Source organism: Megalobrama amblycephala, linkage group LG20 (genome assembly GCF_018812025.1).
Source record: "Megalobrama amblycephala isolate DHTTF-2021 linkage group LG20, ASM1881202v1, whole genome shotgun sequence".
In the NCBI taxonomy this organism is placed as follows: Eukaryota; Metazoa; Chordata; class Actinopteri; order Cypriniformes; family Xenocyprididae; genus Megalobrama; species Megalobrama amblycephala.
The window spans coordinates 6,110,451-6,130,817 of NC_063063.1; the positions used below are offsets into that span (position 1 = coordinate 6,110,451).

Consider the following 20,367-nt stretch of genomic DNA (forward strand, 5'->3'; position numbering starts at 1 on the left):
AAGTCCAAGTGCCTAACACAAGCTTAAAGTTGCGATGAAATTGAAGTAACGGCAGATATTTTCTTCTAGATTGTGACGTACATCAGACTACCACAAAAGAACATCATGTGATTTGGGCTATTTTTATAAGAATAAAGGATGTTTACATGAGAAATGCTAAGTAGGTCTAGCGATTAGCTAATTCTAAAATGCTACAAACAACATATTTCTGCCTCATCATATGACCAAATTCACATTAGAATGACCAAATTCACATTAGAACACAATCGGAAGTTATTATAACACTCAATGGTGGTCTACAGTGTGTTTCAAGTAAAGGTGTAGTATTATTCTCATAAATTGTCATATGTAGCTTGATGCTAATTGTAGCTGCAGTCATGTGAAAAAGAAAGTACACCCTTTTTCAATTCTATGGTCCTTATAAAAAAAGCATCCAGTTTTAGCAGGTCTTAAAATTAAGTAAATACAACCTCAGATGAACAACACATGACATATTACACAGTGCCATTATTTATTTAACAAAAATAAAGCCAAAATGGAGAAGACATGTGTGACAAACTAAGTACACCCTATGATTTAATTGCTTGTAGAACCACATTTAGAAGCAATAACTTGAAGTATTAATTTTCTATATGACTTTATCAGTCTTTCACATTGTTGTGGAAGAATTTTGGCCCACTATTCTTTACAATGTTGTTTCAGTTCATTGAGGTTTGCAGGCATTTGTCCTGCCACAGTATTTTAATCTGGTTGAGGTCTGGACTTAGACTGGGACAGTGCAACACATTGATTCTTTTTTTTTTCCAACCATTCTGTTGTAGATTTGCTGGTGTGCTTGGGATCATCGTCCTGTTGCATGACCCAATTTCGCACCTTGGAAAATGGAAGCAGATGAATGCAAGTTTGGCAGGGTTTAACCACACTAAATGATCGTAAAATACCTGCATACATCACCAGAAAGAAGACTGACTTTTGAAAAAAAAAAAAAAAACATATGAGTGGTTCTCAATATTGGACAATAGGACAATAATTTCTCAGTAGCAAGGTGAGAGTGTCATAAATTTTCTACCTTCATGTGGTTTCATTTTTAAATCATGTAGTTTCATTGGCAAAAAAAAATTTTAGATATTGATTAAGTAGCAAGGTTAAATAAACATCTTAGGGTTACGCATGTAACCCAGTTCCCTGAGAAGGGAACAAGATGCTGCTTCAGTTGCTAATGCTATGGGGAAGTTGGTGTCTCTCGAGGATAAAAGTGAAAGGCGAAATCCTTCCTACTCGATTCCCAGGTTTTGCACTTGCCCTTTTTGGCACTGATAATTTTAGCCATGCCTGCATGTCTTCCTTCAAAAAAATCAAAGCTGATGATGTTTTATGCATGCGCCCTTTTATAGTCATGCTGACACGACAGTGAAGTCAGATGACTGCTGTAAGCAACTGCATTGGCATTTGTACACATGCTTCAGACACCGGTGCACACCGATGTCTACATGTTTCCTGCCAATACTTTAGCAATCAATTTATGTCTCCCATAATTTCCATTGAATAAGCGATGTTTAATTCAAGTATAAATCACTCTTTTGAGTCATTTTGTGTCAATGAATGGGTCAAATGACTCAGAAAAATGGTTTGACTCTGTTGTTTCAGAAGCACTCACACACTAAATCATTTGTAGTGGTTTCTCAGTCTGTAAAATAACAGTAAGAGCACTAGATGAAGTGGATATTTATCTAAAATTAATTGAAATCAAACCTGCCAGAGATGAAGAAGGTCTTTATTGAGTTCAACACCTGCACATGCAGCTTATGAATGACTTTTCAATCTAAAGTTTTAGAGTTTTATTGTAAAATAGCAGTACAAAAGACTGAATTCCAGTGCTGTTTTATTACTTGTATACAATTAATTACTTATTAATATTTTGAATTAGCAATTATTTTTTACATTTTCAGTTTTCCTTTTAATTTTAGATTCAATTTTATTCATTTCATTATGTGCTTTTGTATGTTTGGGGGAAAATTTGAGATCACTTAGAAATGTAACAGCAAAGACCTTCTCAACAATCCGCATAAATTGCAGAACTGTTAGAAAAAAAAAGAAAGAAAAAAAACACTACTGATTTAAAATGAAATGAAAACTGACTTAGAGTGTAATCAGATAGGCTTATATAACCTTACAGGATATAAGCATGAAGCACAATAAATAAAATCCAAATACACCCACAGATCAGAAATGCCAAATGCAAGGAGAGCAATACAATCCCAAAGTTCATTTCTCATTTCAACAGAACCAAACACATTGCCTGGTCTCGGCTATGCTGCATAAAAATGGTAAGTGGACACACAAACATGTATTCCTCCTAGACTTAATAAGCAGCAGCAGAAAATCAGCATGTTTAAGATTTATTTCTCATGGTTGCCCTGTAATTCCCAGCCCCTGCAATTATAATGCCTCTGACAGCAGTAAATCACAAGCTTCTGGGGTATTCGCTTGGTGTGATTACCCATAATACTCTCTCAGTCATCCATTATGCACACAAATGCTGCATTTGTACAGTCCTGGGAGAAAATACACAAGGGAAAATGACTTATTTACAGTAATATATTTGATATTACTTATGCGAGACATCATAAGCTGAAGTAGCTCACAATTCGCAGTGTGCTTTGTTTCATATTAGCTAGAGCAATGTTTGTCCACATAAACATGAATGTGTTTGGCTAGCATGCTATGATGAATAATGGATTATAAAAAAAGTAATTATTTATCGAATATTTCTGTTGCCACCATTTTTCGACACTCATTCTCTAAAGGTACTGTGTGTGATGAAAAAGCTTTTCTTTTTTCTTTTTCTTTTATGTCCTCCTTCACCCAAACAGAACGGGAGTTTGGTCTCGCTCAACACCTACACAATTGGCCTATTTTTCTGCCATTTTTCCTAACCTCGCAGGCAATGATATTAATGACTGACAGCAAAACAATAAGCCGCGAAGAGAACGCTTATGCCACGTGTTTGTCAGTGACATGACAGGCAGCTAATTGTCGACTGTGGTTCCGTTAATACAGCACTTACCAACTGAACACACTCTAAACATTCAGTCATGACCCATGAAAATTGCAGGTTGTCACATATGAACAGAACCATATTTAGCTTATCAAACAGCATTGACAACTGTATAGTGCTGTTGTTCGGATGTAGCCCAGGGCCTGTAATATGCCTAAGTATGCGAATGCAAATGCTTCTCGCTATGAAAACTAATGCAACATTGTGTCCTGAGTGGTGTCACAATGCAATTCATAATGCAATGTAATTCTCAGCGTTAAGACAAGGGGTGCTATAGTGGGCTTAAAAGGATAAAGCCCTTCTGAATATGGAAGGTGGTCTGGCGGAAGCTAGATATTTTACTTTATAATGTGTTAAATATATATATTTTCTTACACAAATGCATTGTTTCACTTCAGAAGGCCTTTATTAACCACTCAGAGCTGTGCAGAGTACGTTTATGATGGATGGATGCACTTTCTTGAGCTTCATACTTGTTGGTCTTGTTCACTGCCATTATAAAGCTTGGATGCGTCAGGATATTTATTAATATAACTCTGATTGTGTTTATCAGAAAGAAGAAAGTCATATACACCTAGGATCGTTTGATTTTCAATGTCATATCAAGAAGTGTCATGGTTAAGAAACAGTTTTGAGTCTTATACACAACCGTTCAAAGTTTTGGGGTTGGTACAATGTTTTTGCAATAAGTATATTATTGCTACATGCAACAGCTGGAGTACCCTTGATTTCCTCTTGAGGGCACTCCGTCTGTCTTAGTTGTCTCATCGTGGACTGCACTTCCCAAAACCCATTATGCCCAATATAACCCATTACAATTAGTTCATTATGCCTGGTTACTTTTAGCTGTTTCTCATTACCCTTGTTAACTCTGCCTATATAAGCCCAGTTTATTTAGTCATTCCTTGCAAAGTCTTGCATGATGTTACACTGCATTTATGAGCGTTATCATGGTTTCTTGTGTCTCGGGTTTTTTTAATTCTCTGTCTGTTTTCTGCCGTTGCTAATTTGGATCATTTGCACGTGCGTTTTAACTTTTGTCTGTTATATGCGTATCCACGCATACTAGTACATGCAGGTCGCACATGTGGATTTAAATTTTTTATCCACAAGGTGGCAACCGTGCACTGGGGGCATCGATTCACAAGATAGTCAAAGAAAAACTGCATAAACAGAACAGAACGGAATGCATGCAAGCTACAATGGACAATGGAGGCCTTTATAGACAACAGATTGTGCGAAGAGGTTAGAAAGTGTATACTTTCCAAGGCTGTGCGTTCGACAATTGAAGGCTGTGCATTTAACTGTATACTTTCCAAGGCTGTGCATTCGACTATAAGCATACACGTAAAAAAAAAAAAAAAAAAAAAGAAATGCATAAGATGCATACCCAGGGCTTTAGTGTCAACATTTGATCAATTTAATACATCCTTGTTGAATAAAAGCATTAATTTCTTAGAAAAACAAAAAAACTTACTGACCTCAGTCTTTGGAACAGTAGTGTATTTGTGGTCATTATGGTCATATTAACTTCATCACAGATTTGGGTCACCTGATTCTCAATCCTGGCTAATTTGATCTATTTTCTACTTCCTGTCCACATTCCACACTGTCCTATACAAACAACAGCAAAGCAACAAAAATAAATCTTACCAAAAAAAAATTATTTATGACTCTGCAAAGAGTTTGCCTCTGGCCTAAGTGTTCAGGGGACTGAGATGAGCTCGGTCCATGCGGGATCTTTGAACCTGGTCTTTTATTACAGTAATTAATGAGGAACGTGACTCATTACTGGCATTTTATTAACCTCCCACCAAGAGCTCCCAACAGTAGGCCGCTGAAGCAATAAACTGGCCAAATAACCAAATTAGAGTATCAAAAAGTGTGTCATCCCTGTTTGCTGCCCTTTAGATAAGACTGGACTGACTTCAAAACTGCTTTCCACAGAGAGTCTCCAATATAACACATTCAGACCCCTGGTGGGATAAAAAGAACTTATTTAAAAAAAAAAAAGATTAAATAATCTGTTGGTTGACTGGAAAATATAAGTTTAATCAGTAAAAAAAAATATATATTAAAAATAATAATTTTTAAAAATGATTTTTATATTTTATTGTTTAACAGTAAATTTAACATCAATTTGCTCAATTTCATAATCATAAAAATTAAATGTGTTTAGTTTAAGAAATGTAAGTTGTCAGCATTTAAAACCGTAGAACCCTCTATGACGGTGATACAGTAATGGATGCCCTCGACACATGAAACGCACATGGCAAAAGGAGAAGATTACCTAATCATCGCCATTACAGAATTTATAAAACAGCACCTGGATCACAACGGCTGCTGCAGGTTCTCACTCATCCTTTCAGCTGTGTGTTGAAATGAGGAAAAGCCATTACAGTGAATCCTGCGTGTATGCTCAATAATCATCTATATGTGGGAACGGGAGAGGACTTCAAATAGCAGCCATAGCTCAGCCAAAATGGGCAGTAGACTCTGAAAAAAGCTATTAATTTCTTCAGTCCTGGATCCCCCATATGTGACATTTACACTCACTGGTTTCCCAAAGGTATTTGACTTGGTAGCTGCGGTATCCATTTCAGATGGCCTGCGCAGGGGAAAGATGGCAAGCGCGAGGCGGTCACCACTTGAGGCTGGCTTTGCTTGACCTTTCATGTTGTGTTAGGAGTGGAGAGGCTCTCAGAGGCCGAATAAAACACCTGTCAGACATGATCAGTTTGTGAAAGCGTCTACTCTCCTCACACCTTCCACACGCCATTCTTCTGTGCAGGAGAGCAACAGATGTGTTTCTCTTCTGTTGATTTGATCAAAGAAATGTTGTCTCTTAAAGGAAAAAGCTTTTTTTTATGATAAACAAACTAGAGGACTGTAAGGATGAGGTAAACTTGAGGTAAGGTGTGTATGCGTGTGTGTACACGGTAGGCAAGCTGTATGACTTCTTAATTCAAAATGTTTTGTGGAGCTAGTGCTGGCCGATATGAAGGCACACTGCAAAAATGTTTTAAAGTAAAAAAAAACAAAAAAAAACCTATATCCATAAAACCACTTGTAGAGCAAAAGTGCTAAACTGAGATGAAATGCAAGCATTTAGAATTAATATAATTTATAAATATATACATAAACATATGGGTCATTGATGAATAAGGTTTTTAAAAGTGTAAAAAAAATAAATAAAAAAACAACAACATAGTTTTATTAAGTGTTAACAATGACATTATGAGATTATATATATATGTGACCAGTCACGGAAAGTAGGGACACAAGTCGGTTTTGGGGCATTTTGAGTTATTCACAGATTCTGAAAGTGCAGTCTCCAAGCTTTCCAACGATGTGTGACACATGGAAATCTGATAATATTTGGAGAAGTTGTGGCCATTTGAAGGTAGGCAATCAAGAAAGCTCTATAGGGAGAAAAACGCCTCTAAAGTTGCAGTTCTCGCCTGTTCTTACCTGCTGGGAGTGACAATAGGGCTCATTTACATCTCATTTAGATAAGCCATACCCCCTGTAAAGCTGCATGGACCACATACTATTAATAATAAAGGTTAATGTGCATTGTAAATGTCAGTAATTTATCTTTTTTGACTTTTATAAAAATGATTTAGAGGCTGAAATATGTGACTTTTTTGTCAAAACTCTATTTGAACTTGTGCATTGTAGATAACATGTTGCAAGACACTCCTTTAAAATCTGCCCATCATTTTTAATGTTATTATTTTAATGTTTATGTAAAGAAAAAGTACATATTGATGCTAATTTTATTTTTTATTTGCTGGTTTTCCACATAAAACTTGGTGAATTGACTTTTTGAACAGGATTCTGTGATAACCGTGATCATTTTGGTCACTATAATCATGAAATGAAATGTTCTCACCTGAGAAGCCTGTTAAAGAAGAATAGGCAATCCAGGAAATAACTGGACTAACAGAGAGGCCAGAGATCGCTAACTATGGCTATTCAAAACACTTTTCAAGTCAATAAATACACGATTGAGACGATGAATGCATGCATTGACTCAGAATTTGCGTCTGAATAGCGCTGGCTCCGTGGCCGTGGCCGCATTAGCAGATAATGAGCTGAATCACGGACTTCTGACATGGCTCTCTTTTCATACAGATTACATAAACACAGAAGGTTTGTTTTCGATTTGACTTACACATTTTAACACTTGACATTTCAACGTTTTTTCAGACATAGGCTAAGTATAATTTTTTTATGATTAGTATTCACTAAGTTACAGTTCATTTTCTGAGAACTATCAGATTGGACTTCGTTCAGAGGGAGACGAGAGATCACGCATAATGTTAGTTTTCATTATTTTTCAAAAAGCACAACATTTTGTTTTTACTCTGAGTGTACACAAATAAAAGAAGACATTCTATAGTTTCAATTGATATATTAGTCTCTATGACAAAAAATGACGGAGTATTTTAAGTCTGTTTTGCTGCAATGTGAAAAAAATCCTGCAAAATGCGCCGGCGCGTTACCCGACTCCAGAGAGGTAATGTCTTATTATGCCGCTTTCATCGTCGCTCAGATCGTCTTCAGAATCAGTGAGCGCTTGTTCATAAGCATCCGGCTTGTCGAAGAAGTACTTCAAAACATTCATTGAATTTTGATATCAGCTAGAGCCGGCCAGAGCGCTGCATAGTAAGTAGCCACGCTTCCCAGTATGGAAATACACACAGACAATGACACGCCCCTACTGCGTGCTAGAGTCTCCGAAAAACAAGCCGATTTCAACCTCAAAATGTACGCTTTTAAATATACCAATACTGCTATCTCAAACACGGAAAGGCTTCTTCATGATCTCAACTAACAGATTCTGCAAAAAAACAAAAATCACCAATTTTGAAAAAAATGCTTCTTTCTCATTTTGCTCGAGAGTTGTGCTGCCGACTTGTGTCCCTGGTTTCCGTGACGGGTCACATATATATATATATTTTTTTTTACAAGATGGACAAAATTTGACACCAAAAAAGTCATTTGGTTTAACCAAAATGTCGGTTTTACCAAATGACACTTTTGGTTATACCGAATGACAATATTTTCAAACAATGCTAAAAGGCTGATAGCCTTGCTAGCTAGCTGGCAAAAGAACAATCAAACATTTTATATTCAAAATATTATAACATTGTCCATGTTTTATAGCGGTTGTACCGAATGACCTGATGTTTCGGGACATGTGTATGAGCAATAGAAAAGAGAGTTAAGAGAAAGTTAGTTACTTTGCTTCATGACCATGTGGTCCTGTGCAGGTGTGACTTGATCCAAAATGGTCCCTTTATGGTTACTCTGAATGACATCAATGAAATTCATTTTTCCGGACATTCTTTCTCATAACAAAGCAACGACTTCTACACATAATTTTAATACCATTTTGCACCATGTTGATATATGATGTTATAAAATCATGCCAGAATAAAAACTATATACATTTATTTTATTTTAAGATATTTTAATCACAAATGAAATGGCTGTATTGGTGTTTGGACGGTTAAACTGAATGATTTTTTCACACTTTAAAATCTTTAAAATACCTGTAGCAAATATAATTAAAACCTTTTGGATTCAATAAAAGAGATTTAGTTGTACTACCTTACATACTTTGGATGTCATATCTTTGGACAGAAAAATGACCCGTCACGTCATTGACCCATATACATATATACATTACATTTCGACTCTGAAAGATATATTGGTATCAAATACGTATGATATCAATCAGTTAATTCATAATAATTAGTTAAAGGGGGGTATCACACACAGTTTCTGCCAATCTCATGTTAACCTTGAGTACATATAGAGTAACAATGCATCCTTTGTATCTCCGAAAAGTCTTTAGTTTTATCATATTTATAAAAGATAGATACGCTAAACCGAGACTTTCAGAAAAAAGCCGAGCTCCTGGAGGCGTGCCTGCCATCAGTACAGTGGGCGAGTTAAAGAGTCACGAGCGCCCGGAGCTTTTGTGTAGAGATCGTCTGCTAACTGCGACATTATTATAAATAAAAAAGGAAACAAAAACGCTTGTGTTGTTTACATTATATGCACTTGCTCGCCGATTGCCAACAAAACACAGACATCTGATGCAGCTCACCACCCGCGATCTGCAAATCCAGCGAAGAACTGGGACTTGTTTACAAAGTATTCTTCACCGAAATCACAGGAATAAACAAACATACATGCACAACTCTGTTGCTGCCCCGGAAAAACAAACTTCACCCATTGTTTCTTTGATGCTGGGTTCTTTGGGAAGCTGAAAAAGGTAATCTTTCCCTTACAACCAAAAACACACTCCTTCGGTGACAGGAGTTGCGTCTCATTTCGGAGGCTGCGTCCTCCAGAGTTCGCATTTTATGGCTGAATACTTCATCAAGGATGTCATATTTTAAAAAAGTAACCGTAATAAAATTGACAGATATGCATTGTGAGGTGTAAAATACTGTAATTTCTTTCTTATGTTGCAATCTAACAGTTATTTTTTTCTTAAATGAAACTGCCTCGATGATGTATGCAGCCTGCAAAGGGTGCACCCCCTGAATTGGGACACAGCCATTGTTGAAAAATCTCTCGGCTTCTGTATCCCGAACGAAGCGCGCTGATGGGCGTGCTCTTGCTCTTGCTCTGGGTGATGTGTGTATGCAGGTTTACCAGGGAGAAGTGCCTATACAAGGAATTCCACTCTCTTGTCATAAGTCCAACTTGTGTTTTGAAACTTTGGCCATATTTAGCAAAAGAATGCAACTCTTTAACAGTGTAAATTCAGAATGCATAAAATAGCATTACACCCCCCTTTAATAGGCAAACATCAATTGAAATCAATTATTTAGTTTGTTTGTTTTTTTTTTCATTTTTTTTTTCATTTTAATTATAATTCATTATATATATATATATATATAGTACATTGGTATCATGAAAAAAACGGCTTTTTAAAAAGCCTTCAATCTTTACAGTGCGTGGAATGGTGCACTGTAATTGGTTGAGCGGATATATCGCATTCTGCAAGGAGACTGGCGTTTGTCACGTTTTAGAAAGAAAGGGAGAAAACATGACAAAATAACATGACTGATTTTGTGCAAAATTAATAAATGACTTTTCAATACTGACCAGATACAATACTGATTTTGGCGGAAACTGTTTATCGCGTTTTGGAACCAAACTCTTCATAATATATATATATATATATATATATATATATATATATATATATATATATATATTTTTTTTTTTTTTTTTTTTTTTTTTTTTTATAAATCTGCAAAAATGTCAACAATTCTGTGTTTTTCTGTCAATATGGGGTGCTGTGTGTACATTAATGAGGAAATGATTTTAGCAAATGGTTGCAATATAACAAGGAGTGAAAAATTTAATGGGGTCTGAATACTTTCTGTACCCGACTGTATATATACATATATTAAAATTAACTGATATCATGCATAGATATTTGCTTTATCTTTCTTTTAGAGAGACGAAATTTAAGACTTTAGAATTAATTAGTAAAACTGATGACTATATATGCATAAACATACATTTATGTACATAATTATTGAAACTTAATAGTGAAAGTATCATGTTTTTATAAATAATATGCATACTTATTTTACTTATTATTCCTTTATTACTTATTTTTCCAATATATTTTATATTATATATCCACACACTAACTGCTTGGTTGCCATGATAAAAATTACAACACAAAAAATTACAGCATGATATATGATTTTTATCAATCACACATATGTAAAGCTTTCTTTCATTTAAATTTATACTCTGAAGATGCCATTTTTTAATCTAGCAAGAACATGAGCGAAATAATTAAGTACATGAACTACATGAATTATGCTGTAGCAGAGGTACTGATATACTCCAGGAAGCACATCATGAGATAACGCAGTAGGCTGAAGGAAAAAAGACAGAGAAACAGAGAGGAGTGCAGATGTGTTAAAATGAAGAGGGTACAGACAAAGGGAAACACATCGAAGTGAAAAAGAGGCTAGCTGTGGAGTAAACCGACCACCTGAGTAATGACACAATGAGCAGAGTGCAGCTCTTCTGACAGCTGATAAAGGCGACTGGGCTTTAGAATACCTAATCATTGGCCACGCACAACACGGTTCCCCTAAAATGTGTCCTTGGATGCATCTGCTGGCCCGAAGTCAAACGGCTCCAAATGTTAAAGTAAACATGATTTAGAGCACCTCTTTGCTCACTCTGGCTGTCAGACAAGCACGGATAAGGCAAATGGGCTGAAAGAGCTAAAGCGCTAATGTACTAACACTCCCACAATGAACAAAAAGCTTTTAGGTTGCTTTTACTACGGTCGGGGGAAAAAAATGTGATTCGGAACTTTTATGTTTTATGCAACTTTTTCAAGTCTAGATAGAAGGTTGTGGGACTTTACAAACCTAATTAACAAACGAAAAAGCAGAAATGTGGGAACAATAAGGAAATTACTCTTGCTACTGTCAAAAAAGGGAATGCTTCTGCAGTGAGAAGTAGTACGTCTAAGCAATGTTTTTTTTTTTTTTTTTTTCCTCTGTTTAAAAAAAAAAAATCTTCAGTAGGCTGTTAATAAGCTATCTGTTTTACATTTAAATTGGGAACATTTAATCAATGAATCACCATCACCTCTCATGTTTGAAGTGTTAAACTAATTACCTGTGAATTATCTGTCTCGTAATGCTTTTAGCTTTCCGTGCTTTTAGCACTATTAATGTACTTTGCGGACTGACAGCTTGACTGTATAAACACACTGGGGTTTATAACAAAGAAAAAAGTTATTCATATTGAGATTTGCTAGATTTTTATCCTTGTAAAATATAAATAAATTGTGATCTCTTTTAATGTAGCTTCTCTAATGTTTCCAATCAAATGCAACTACATTCACAGCATTTCTTATCTTTGTTTGTACAAAAGATTTAAGAGCCAGTAAATTCATATTTCATGAATAAACAATGATGACTCCCTTCTTTAGTTTGCTTCTATTTCCGGTCCCATTTAAAATAACTGAAAAAGCTATACAAATCATATAACTGAAACGTTTGAAATGCAAGTCAAATATGTGCTTAAATTCAATGTGCTGCTGTTGTTGCTTGCTACAAAAAAATATTTGTGTAAAACAAGACATTCCAGTCTGCCTATGCCTATGCCACGTGCCGTACACAAGGGAAGAAAAAAAAAAAAAAAAAAACACTCAAAAAATTAATAATTGGATTTACTTAAAAAAGCAGTGTCAAGTCGTTCCACGCAACTATATTGAGTAATTTGTACAAATAATAATTTAGTTGTATGAACAAAAGAAATTCAAGTAGAGCTGACAAAATGTCTTTAAGTAAATACAAATAATTTGAATTTGTCACTGTTACATAATATTAATATGTGCAGTTTACTTAATAATGTTTATTATGTAAGTTGAACACTTAATTTACCTTATTAAATTATTATTTGCTCTATAAAATGCACTCAAAAAATAACTCATTGAACAAACTCAACTGAATTGAGAGCAAGAATTACATCCTAATGTTACATCCTAATGTATATCTGAGTGCTCACAGCCAATCACAGGTGCCACTCTTCTGCATAATGGTAACCACAAAATTTAAAAAAAACATTACAGAAACTCCTCTAAATGTCCAACATAACTGAACATTAAACACTAACATAAACTAACAACATCTTTCCCTTTACTGAAATATAAATTTACACTTTAATCCCTGAATTTACTCTCCTGCATCATAGTCCCTTGCAAAGCATGCTGGGAACTATGGATCCACTGCCAAGTTAGTTCTGTCAACATTAATTTGTGCGTTTCACTCAGCAATGTTAAGTTGAACAAACACTTATTAAAGGGATAGTTCACCCAAAAATGAAAATTTGACGTTTATCTGCTTACCCCTAGGGCATCCAAGATGTAGGTGACTTTGTTTCTTCAGTAGAACACAAATGATGATTTTTAACTCCAACCGTTGCCGTCTGTCAGTCATATAATGCCATGCAATGTCAGTGGGAATTCCATCTACAAACCCAATTCCAAAAAAGTTGGGACAATTGTGTACAAATTGTGAATAAAAACAGAATGCATTGATGTGGAAGTTTCAAATTTCAATATTTTATTCAGAATACAACATAGATGACATATCAAATGTTTAAACTGAGAAAATGTATCATTTTAAGGGAAAAATGATAGTTGGGAAAGTTTATTTTAAATTTCATGACATCGACACATCTCAAAAAAGTTGGGACAAGGCCATGTTTACCACTGTGTGGCATCCCCTCTTCTTTTTATAACAGTCTGCAAACAGCTGGGGACTGAGGAGACAAGTTGCTCAAGTTTAGGAATAGGAATGTTGTCCCATTCTTGTCTAATACAGGCTTCTAGTTGCTCAACTGTTTTAGGTCTTCTTTGTCGCATCTTCCTCTTTATGATGCGCCAAATGTTTTCTACGGGTGAAAGATCTGGACTGCAGGCTGGCCATTTCAGTACCCGAATCCTTCTTCTAGGCAGCCATGATGTTGTAATTGATGCAGTATGTGGTCTGGCATTGTCATGTTGGAAAATGCAAGTAGCACGTCCGTTCTGCACCTGCGTGAGATGAAATGCCTTTCCGTACCAGCAGGTGGCTCCGACGCGATTCAACATTTCGCAACACTTCAGCTGACGGTGCGGAACACACTGAGAAAACTTAAAAAACTGTCATTATCCGCTAATGCGGCCACGCCCACGGAGGGGCTATTCAGATGCAAATTCTGAGTCAATACATGCATTCATCGTCTCAATTGTGTATTTATTGTCTTGAAAAGTGTTTTGAATAGCCATAGTTAGCGATCTCTGTCCTCTGTTAGTTCGGTTAGTTCCTGGATTGCCTATTCTTCTTTAGTGCTCAGGCATTTGTGGACTAAAGGTGTACAGAGCGCCCTCCGGCTGTGAGTATGAATTGAAAACACAGTATCCAACACTCATAGTAATGACAATAAATCCTGAATAAATATTACTCTTCTGTATAGAAAATTGACAAACATATGAGAATCCATCAATATTTCTCCAAATGTGCATGCTTTTAAGCTAAAAGCCTATATGAAATGCCATAGAGGTAACATAATTGTTCAGACACTTTGCATCACAGAAATACATTATATTTTAAAGAATATAATAGAATACCATTTTTTAAATTGTAATATTTCACAGTATTGCTGTTTTTTCTGTATGTTTGATTTACACCATGATGAGATTTAAATCATGATCACAGGGTTTTTTCACAGCCTACCTGACTGAAAGGCCTCATTAATATGCAAGTCATTTCAGGTCATTATTATGTGATTCTTTTGTCTTCTCAGGTGAGAATCACCCATTATACATGAGGATTCACGCCTCCACGCATACTGTGTTTCTTGACCAAAGATGTTTTAGAAAATTTAAATCTCTCTATTGTTTTATATGAACAAGCAGGCAGCATAATTTTTACCTCATTTTGAAGCAAAAACTCTAGTCTACAACCTCAAATACCCAGAAGTCTTGTGAACAAATATTTAATATATATTTTTTGGCTTTATTTCAGTGACTTAAGTTTTTTGTTTTTTCAATAACCACGCATAAACGTTATTCCTTCAAAAATACAAACATGTACATACATGTTCCTCACATATTATTGTAGCCTAGTTTGTGCTGAATACAGTGTAATGACACTTTTTCCATTAATATGTTTATGAACAACTGAAAAAAGCACAAATGGCAGGGCATGTCAAAACTTCTCCAGGGTCCCAAAAATCCTCAGACCCCTGAGGGTTAACTTTTCCGGCCTCTTATTGCTCCCTGCCCCAACTTTTTTGAAATGTGTAGCTCTCATGAAATCCAAAATGAACCAATATTTGGCATGACATTTCAAATGTCACTTTCAACATTTGATATGTTATCTATATTCTATTGTGAATAAAATATAAGTTTATGAGATTTGTAAATTATTGCATTCCTTTTTTATTCACAATTTGTACAGTGTCCCAACTTTTTTGGAATCGGGTTTGTATAAGAGTCAAAAAACATGCACAGACAAATCCAAATTAAACCCTGCAGTCCGATCAGTTTGTGTTAGAAACCGAACAGTATTTATATCATCACTTCCGGCATCAGAGCGTGTTTTCAGACCTCACCAACTGAATGCTCAAGGCAGTTGGACATAGTGGTGTATTAGAGGTAAAAAATTATATAAATACTGTTCGGTTTCTCGCACAAACCAATCGTTTTGTGTCATAGGACATCAATGTGTCGTCACGAGCCGCAGGGTTTAATTTGATTTGTCTGTGCGTGTTTTTTTTACTCTTATAGATGGAGTTCCCACTGACATGCATTATACTACTGACAGACCACAACAGTTGGAGTTAAAAATCATCATTTGTGTTCTACTGAAGAAACAAAGTCACCTACATCTTGGATTCACTATCCCTTTAAGTAAAGCTGACAATACTCATTTTGAGTAGAAACAACTCAGTTAAATTAAGTTCATGTAGTTACATGATTTAAGTAATGTGAACAAGGATGGTTTGAGTGACACTAACAACAGTGAAAGTTCTTTTTTTTTTTTTTTTTGAGTGAAGGAAACAAGTGTGATTGTGATTAAAGTCGACTTTAGTTAAGACTCAGTTAAAGTCAGAATGAAACGGAAGTTCTGATAGTCTTTTCTTCCCTATTGTGACATATATGCAAGTGAAACGGCTTCTTCGAACAAGGAGAAAATGTAGGGCGGGACTTGATTTTGTTCATGGGGAATTAATTGGATGGTGGGATGGTTGTGGTTTGCTATTGGTCGATCTCATGTGAGTGACAGGATGTCCAGCCCTTGTCCATATGTAAAAAGGTCATCAGAGAAGAGAAGATATGTTATTTTGATTATAGATTATGAGGGCACATGAATTAAAACAAAAATAATGACGAGCACAGATAAATAATTTATAATAAACACAACAATATTCCATAAAACATAAGAATAGTCAATAGTTTGATTTCATGGTTATATGTCTTTCAATTTTATAAAAATGCAAAGCAACATGAATGAAAAAGAAAAAAAAAAACTGATGCCTACAGGCGTCTGGTATGAAATGAATCACAAGGAATTTCCGTGTTTGGGAAAAAGGTGGACAGAAAAAGAGTTTGCAATTTTGGTTACATGCTCTTGCTCTACTTGTAACAAATTTCTTGCACCTTTCTGCATGCTGTAAAGGAATGGTATAGGAATGTTATTTTTTCTGGTAGAGGGTTTCTATCATTGAGGAACAAATGAATTCCAAAGTGTTTCAGAAAATTGCACAGCAGAATATTAAAGCACTTGTCTGTGATGTAAAACTTCAAAGCTGATTCAATATAAAATAGTACGTCCCCAACAGAGTGACTCAAACAGAAGAAATTTCCAGACCTACAAGATGAAGACCAATCGAGATGTCCAACACATGTAACCTTGGCTAAGGTTATTGCCAATAACAGAGGTTCAACAACTTCCTAGCAATGTTTCTTAGGCCATCTGCATTGTTTTCTCGTCACTCTCACATTTCATTATCCAATTACTCTTAGTGAATAAAATGATGTTCTTTCCAACACTTTTTCTGGTTGATTACCCTGTTTCACTTGTAAAACACAACATATTACCATAATAAAATAGGTTGTGGATGTAGCTTCATGCAAAACAAACAACAATGTGCAATATTCAAGTTAAACATCATTTCACTTTGTTGAGAGTTGAGAGTTGGCTGAAAATAAATCAAGTTTTCAATACATCAACCAAATCTGAAGCTAATAGAAATGCTGATTTAAGGTTGTATGCCCCATGGCCATAATTTCATGTTTTTAAAGAAGCATTTATCACATAAGCCGGGTGGCGATATCCTAGTGCTCAAGGCTCTGCGCTGGAGCTGCAAATATTGCAGGTGCAATCGTAGATAGGGGTGACCCGTGAACTGAGTTACTAAGAACCCCATCACCACTTTGCCCTTGAGCCAGACAAAGTTTAGTACAAAAATAAGACTTTTGTATTATTTACACTTTTCACTTGCATTGTGTCGCCTACACATTCACTCCCACTCACAAATAATCCATTAATCACCCAATTTATCTACATTATGTTAAGTTTCACTTCACAAATCATTTTTAGTGGCAATTAAAAAGAAACGCCAATACAACAGTGACTTGTTTGTAGGGAACTGGTTCTTATGCAGAACTGTGTCTGCTTTTTCAAAACTACTGGAACCAGAATGGTTGTAATGGCATTTAATATTTGATTTTAATGGTGAGTTAAGAGGAGAGTTTCTAGTCTTTTGTAAGTACTGGAGCATAGACCAACATCAAAAAACAAACAAACAAAACATATATTATATTAATATATATATATATATATATATATATATATATATATATATATATATATATTAAACAGTGTTATGGATATAAATTATCGTTACCTGCAGTACAGAGTCCTTGTCAAGCTGTCTGCATAATAAATAGCTGTCTGATTAAGTATCCCATTACTATTTCAATGTGAGAAACCCCTGCGAATGATTCAGTGTATGATTGAACTGTCCAAATAAATCAAACTGAACTGAAAAATTTTCAGACCTTTTTGCCAACCTATTTGACCAATTAAATCGAAACTTGGTTTATTTGCAAATCCGGCATCACTGGTTACAATTCTAAACAGCTGATACAAAATGATTTTCAGGTGAGTATATGGCAATTTCCATTGATAGATAAAGATTTATCCATAATATTTACTTGACAAAATGAGCCTGCTATTTTTAATGAATTGCTTAAAATTAAGTGCTTAATTAAACTTGTCTCAAACTCAAAGTTTATCAATTTAAATCAGTCTAATGACTTACTAAATTGATTGGAGTAGTTCTTGGCTTATTCACTAAACTTCAACAAATGACTCATAAACACTCAAAATTCACTCTCAAAATTATAAGTGTTTAATCTGTTTGAATTAGTTTCATGAGACACTCCCTCACCAAATCAGTTCTCAATTTATTCACGGAACCGCAAGTCATTACTTTCAACATGTCTGACTCAAAATGAACCAAAACTTGTGCCAAAAGTCTCATGAGACTCAATAAGTGACAGAAAACACTAAAGGAATCAAAACACTGGAATAGCTAAGTGGAAATGAAACCAGAATGAAAACGATCCCTAACATTTGAAGCATGTGCAATGCAAAGCCATTTGGACTGTCATAGAGAATAAAGAGGTTTTTCAAGAACAGCCATGCAAAATGCACGTCAGTCAAACTACAAACCATTGCCAGTTAAATTCTCAGGCTGGAGCTACAAGATACAGTATGAGGAGTCTTAACGTTACTACTTAAAGCACACGATCAGGAACCACTCACCGGATCTGTGAGCTCCAGGATGCTGGCACGGTAGGTAAGAGGTTTGCAGTCACGGGTGTTGTCTACCAGGCTGCAAGGTAGAAATATGGGGCCCAGGTCATCTCCGTCCAACACATCCACCGTAAGTGTGGTGGTGGCGGTGAGCCGGTCCTTTGGGTTTGGAGCTCGGTCCTGAAGGGAAACACAGACGTTTGAATCCAACTCCAAGATTCTAAACTTACTCGCCAGCCAAAAAGCCTCTTTAGTCAAAGTCAAAATAAGACATTTTACTGACAGTATGAGAAAATTGGACAATTTGCTTAGTTTCTCCATCTCTTTCAAGTCTCTTCAAGCCTTACATTTTTTCTTGTTGAATATATGAAACTGGTTGTACTGTAAGGATGTTTAGGCCTAAAAAATTCAACGCGCAAACAAGACCAAGACACTGATTAAAGGTGCGGTCACATTAGCGAAATGTCTGTGTAATTTTGTTGGCCAATAAGGTCCATTGTCTGTTTTCAATAGTGTAGCGATGCATGAATCACAGAAGTCACTTTCAAATCAAACAGCTTTCTGTTGGTCAAGGCGGTGAATCTGTGTGATCACGCTGAACCTGTTGCAAAATCTCTTTGGGGAAATCTTTCACCTTCACACAAAAATCCACAAAATGTGGATTACAATTGTACCTCAAGACTGCAATTTTGCTTCAAAATGACAAAAAAAAAAAAAAAATAGTATCATAAAATTAGTTTATAAAACTCTTTTCCGCTATATTCCAAGTCTTCTGAAGACTTTGTGTGAGGGACAGGCTGAAATATTAGTCCATCTTATGCCATTTAGCAGCAATTAACGTCAAACACATAGCGTTACGTGTCTAAAGGCACCATTTCTGAATTGAACACAACAGCAAATGAGACTTGAGGGATTCAGAGGAGATTTCCAGTGAATAACAGCTTCAATTTCAGTCTGTTCCTTCAGAGATGTATAGACTACTTTTATGGTGTTTTTAGGACTATTTTGGAGTTTGGCCATGTAAATCACCATCCACTTTATGTTTTTTTATAGGCAAAAGAAGCTTGGACACTCTTTGACATCTCAGTTTGTGAAATTCATACAGGATTGAAACGACATGAGACGAGTAATTTTTCAATCTTTTGTACTATATTTCTCCTCCTCCTGTGCAGACTTACGTTGGCCTGAATGATGACCAGATAGCGTGTGATCTCTTCATAATTCAGCCTCTCTCTCAAAACCACCGATCCTGACAGGGTGAGAGGGATGTCGAATGTCTTGTTTGTGGTCTGTGGAGAAGAAAAGAGTAGGTCAAAAAGGTTTCTCTTACACTCTCACACATACAAAGGCTCACACACTTCCAGCCTCATGAGAAATTCATAATCTATCTGCTTCAATAAGAAGAGAATGCTGATGGGACAAAACTGCTTGACTTTCAAAACCTTCTCACCGTTATTAGCAATACATACAATACGTAACACTTTAAAAGGGATATGGAGACAGGATGATATAAAAATGTTTGATGTGTAAATGGCCACCTATCACAATTACCTAACCTTTAAATAGAAAGTGAACGCAGTAGTCTTTGCATAGCTAGACCTTTGACTATCAGCATTAAATCCAATCCACATCGCAGGTAACTCTGGCCAAGAACCACCCACTTAGACAGGATAATTATTTATCTTCATAATTTTATACCTTGAAAGCAACTTTTTTTTTCTAGGTAAACTTATAAAAAAAAAAATAATTATAATTACAGATTTCAGTTAGTCACACTGAGTGTGCTTTCCAGTGAGCATATGCATCAGATGGTCAGTAAACAGGCTGTGGGCAGTGTAAAGGCGTTCCTTTGGGGCTGAGACTTCGAATGTAGAGGTGTCACACAAAACACTTGAACGTTGTGAATAAAATATTCCTGAAATGGTTAAG

The 20,367-nt window shown here is 35.7% G+C and overlaps 1 protein-coding gene across 7 annotated transcripts in view; it reads right to left on the reverse strand.

Moving 5' to 3' along the window:
• The window catches only part of LOC125255161 (protocadherin-15-like), a 265,679-nt gene that overhangs the window by 160,473 nt on the left and 84,839 nt on the right, over window positions 1-20,367 (reverse strand). For all 7 annotated transcript variants that reach the window (XR_007181843.1, XM_048170191.1, XM_048170190.1 and 4 more), the window contains 2 exons: window positions 19,617-19,727; window positions 18,448-18,618 (listed from right to left, as the gene is read on the reverse strand). Coding sequence is in view for 6 of the 7 variants with exons in the window: in XM_048170191.1 (XP_048026148.1) it covers window positions 18,448-18,618; window positions 19,617-19,727 (282 nt within the window). In the remaining variant the exon portion in view is untranslated. The remainder of the gene's footprint in view (window positions 1-18,447; window positions 18,619-19,616; window positions 19,728-20,367) is intronic.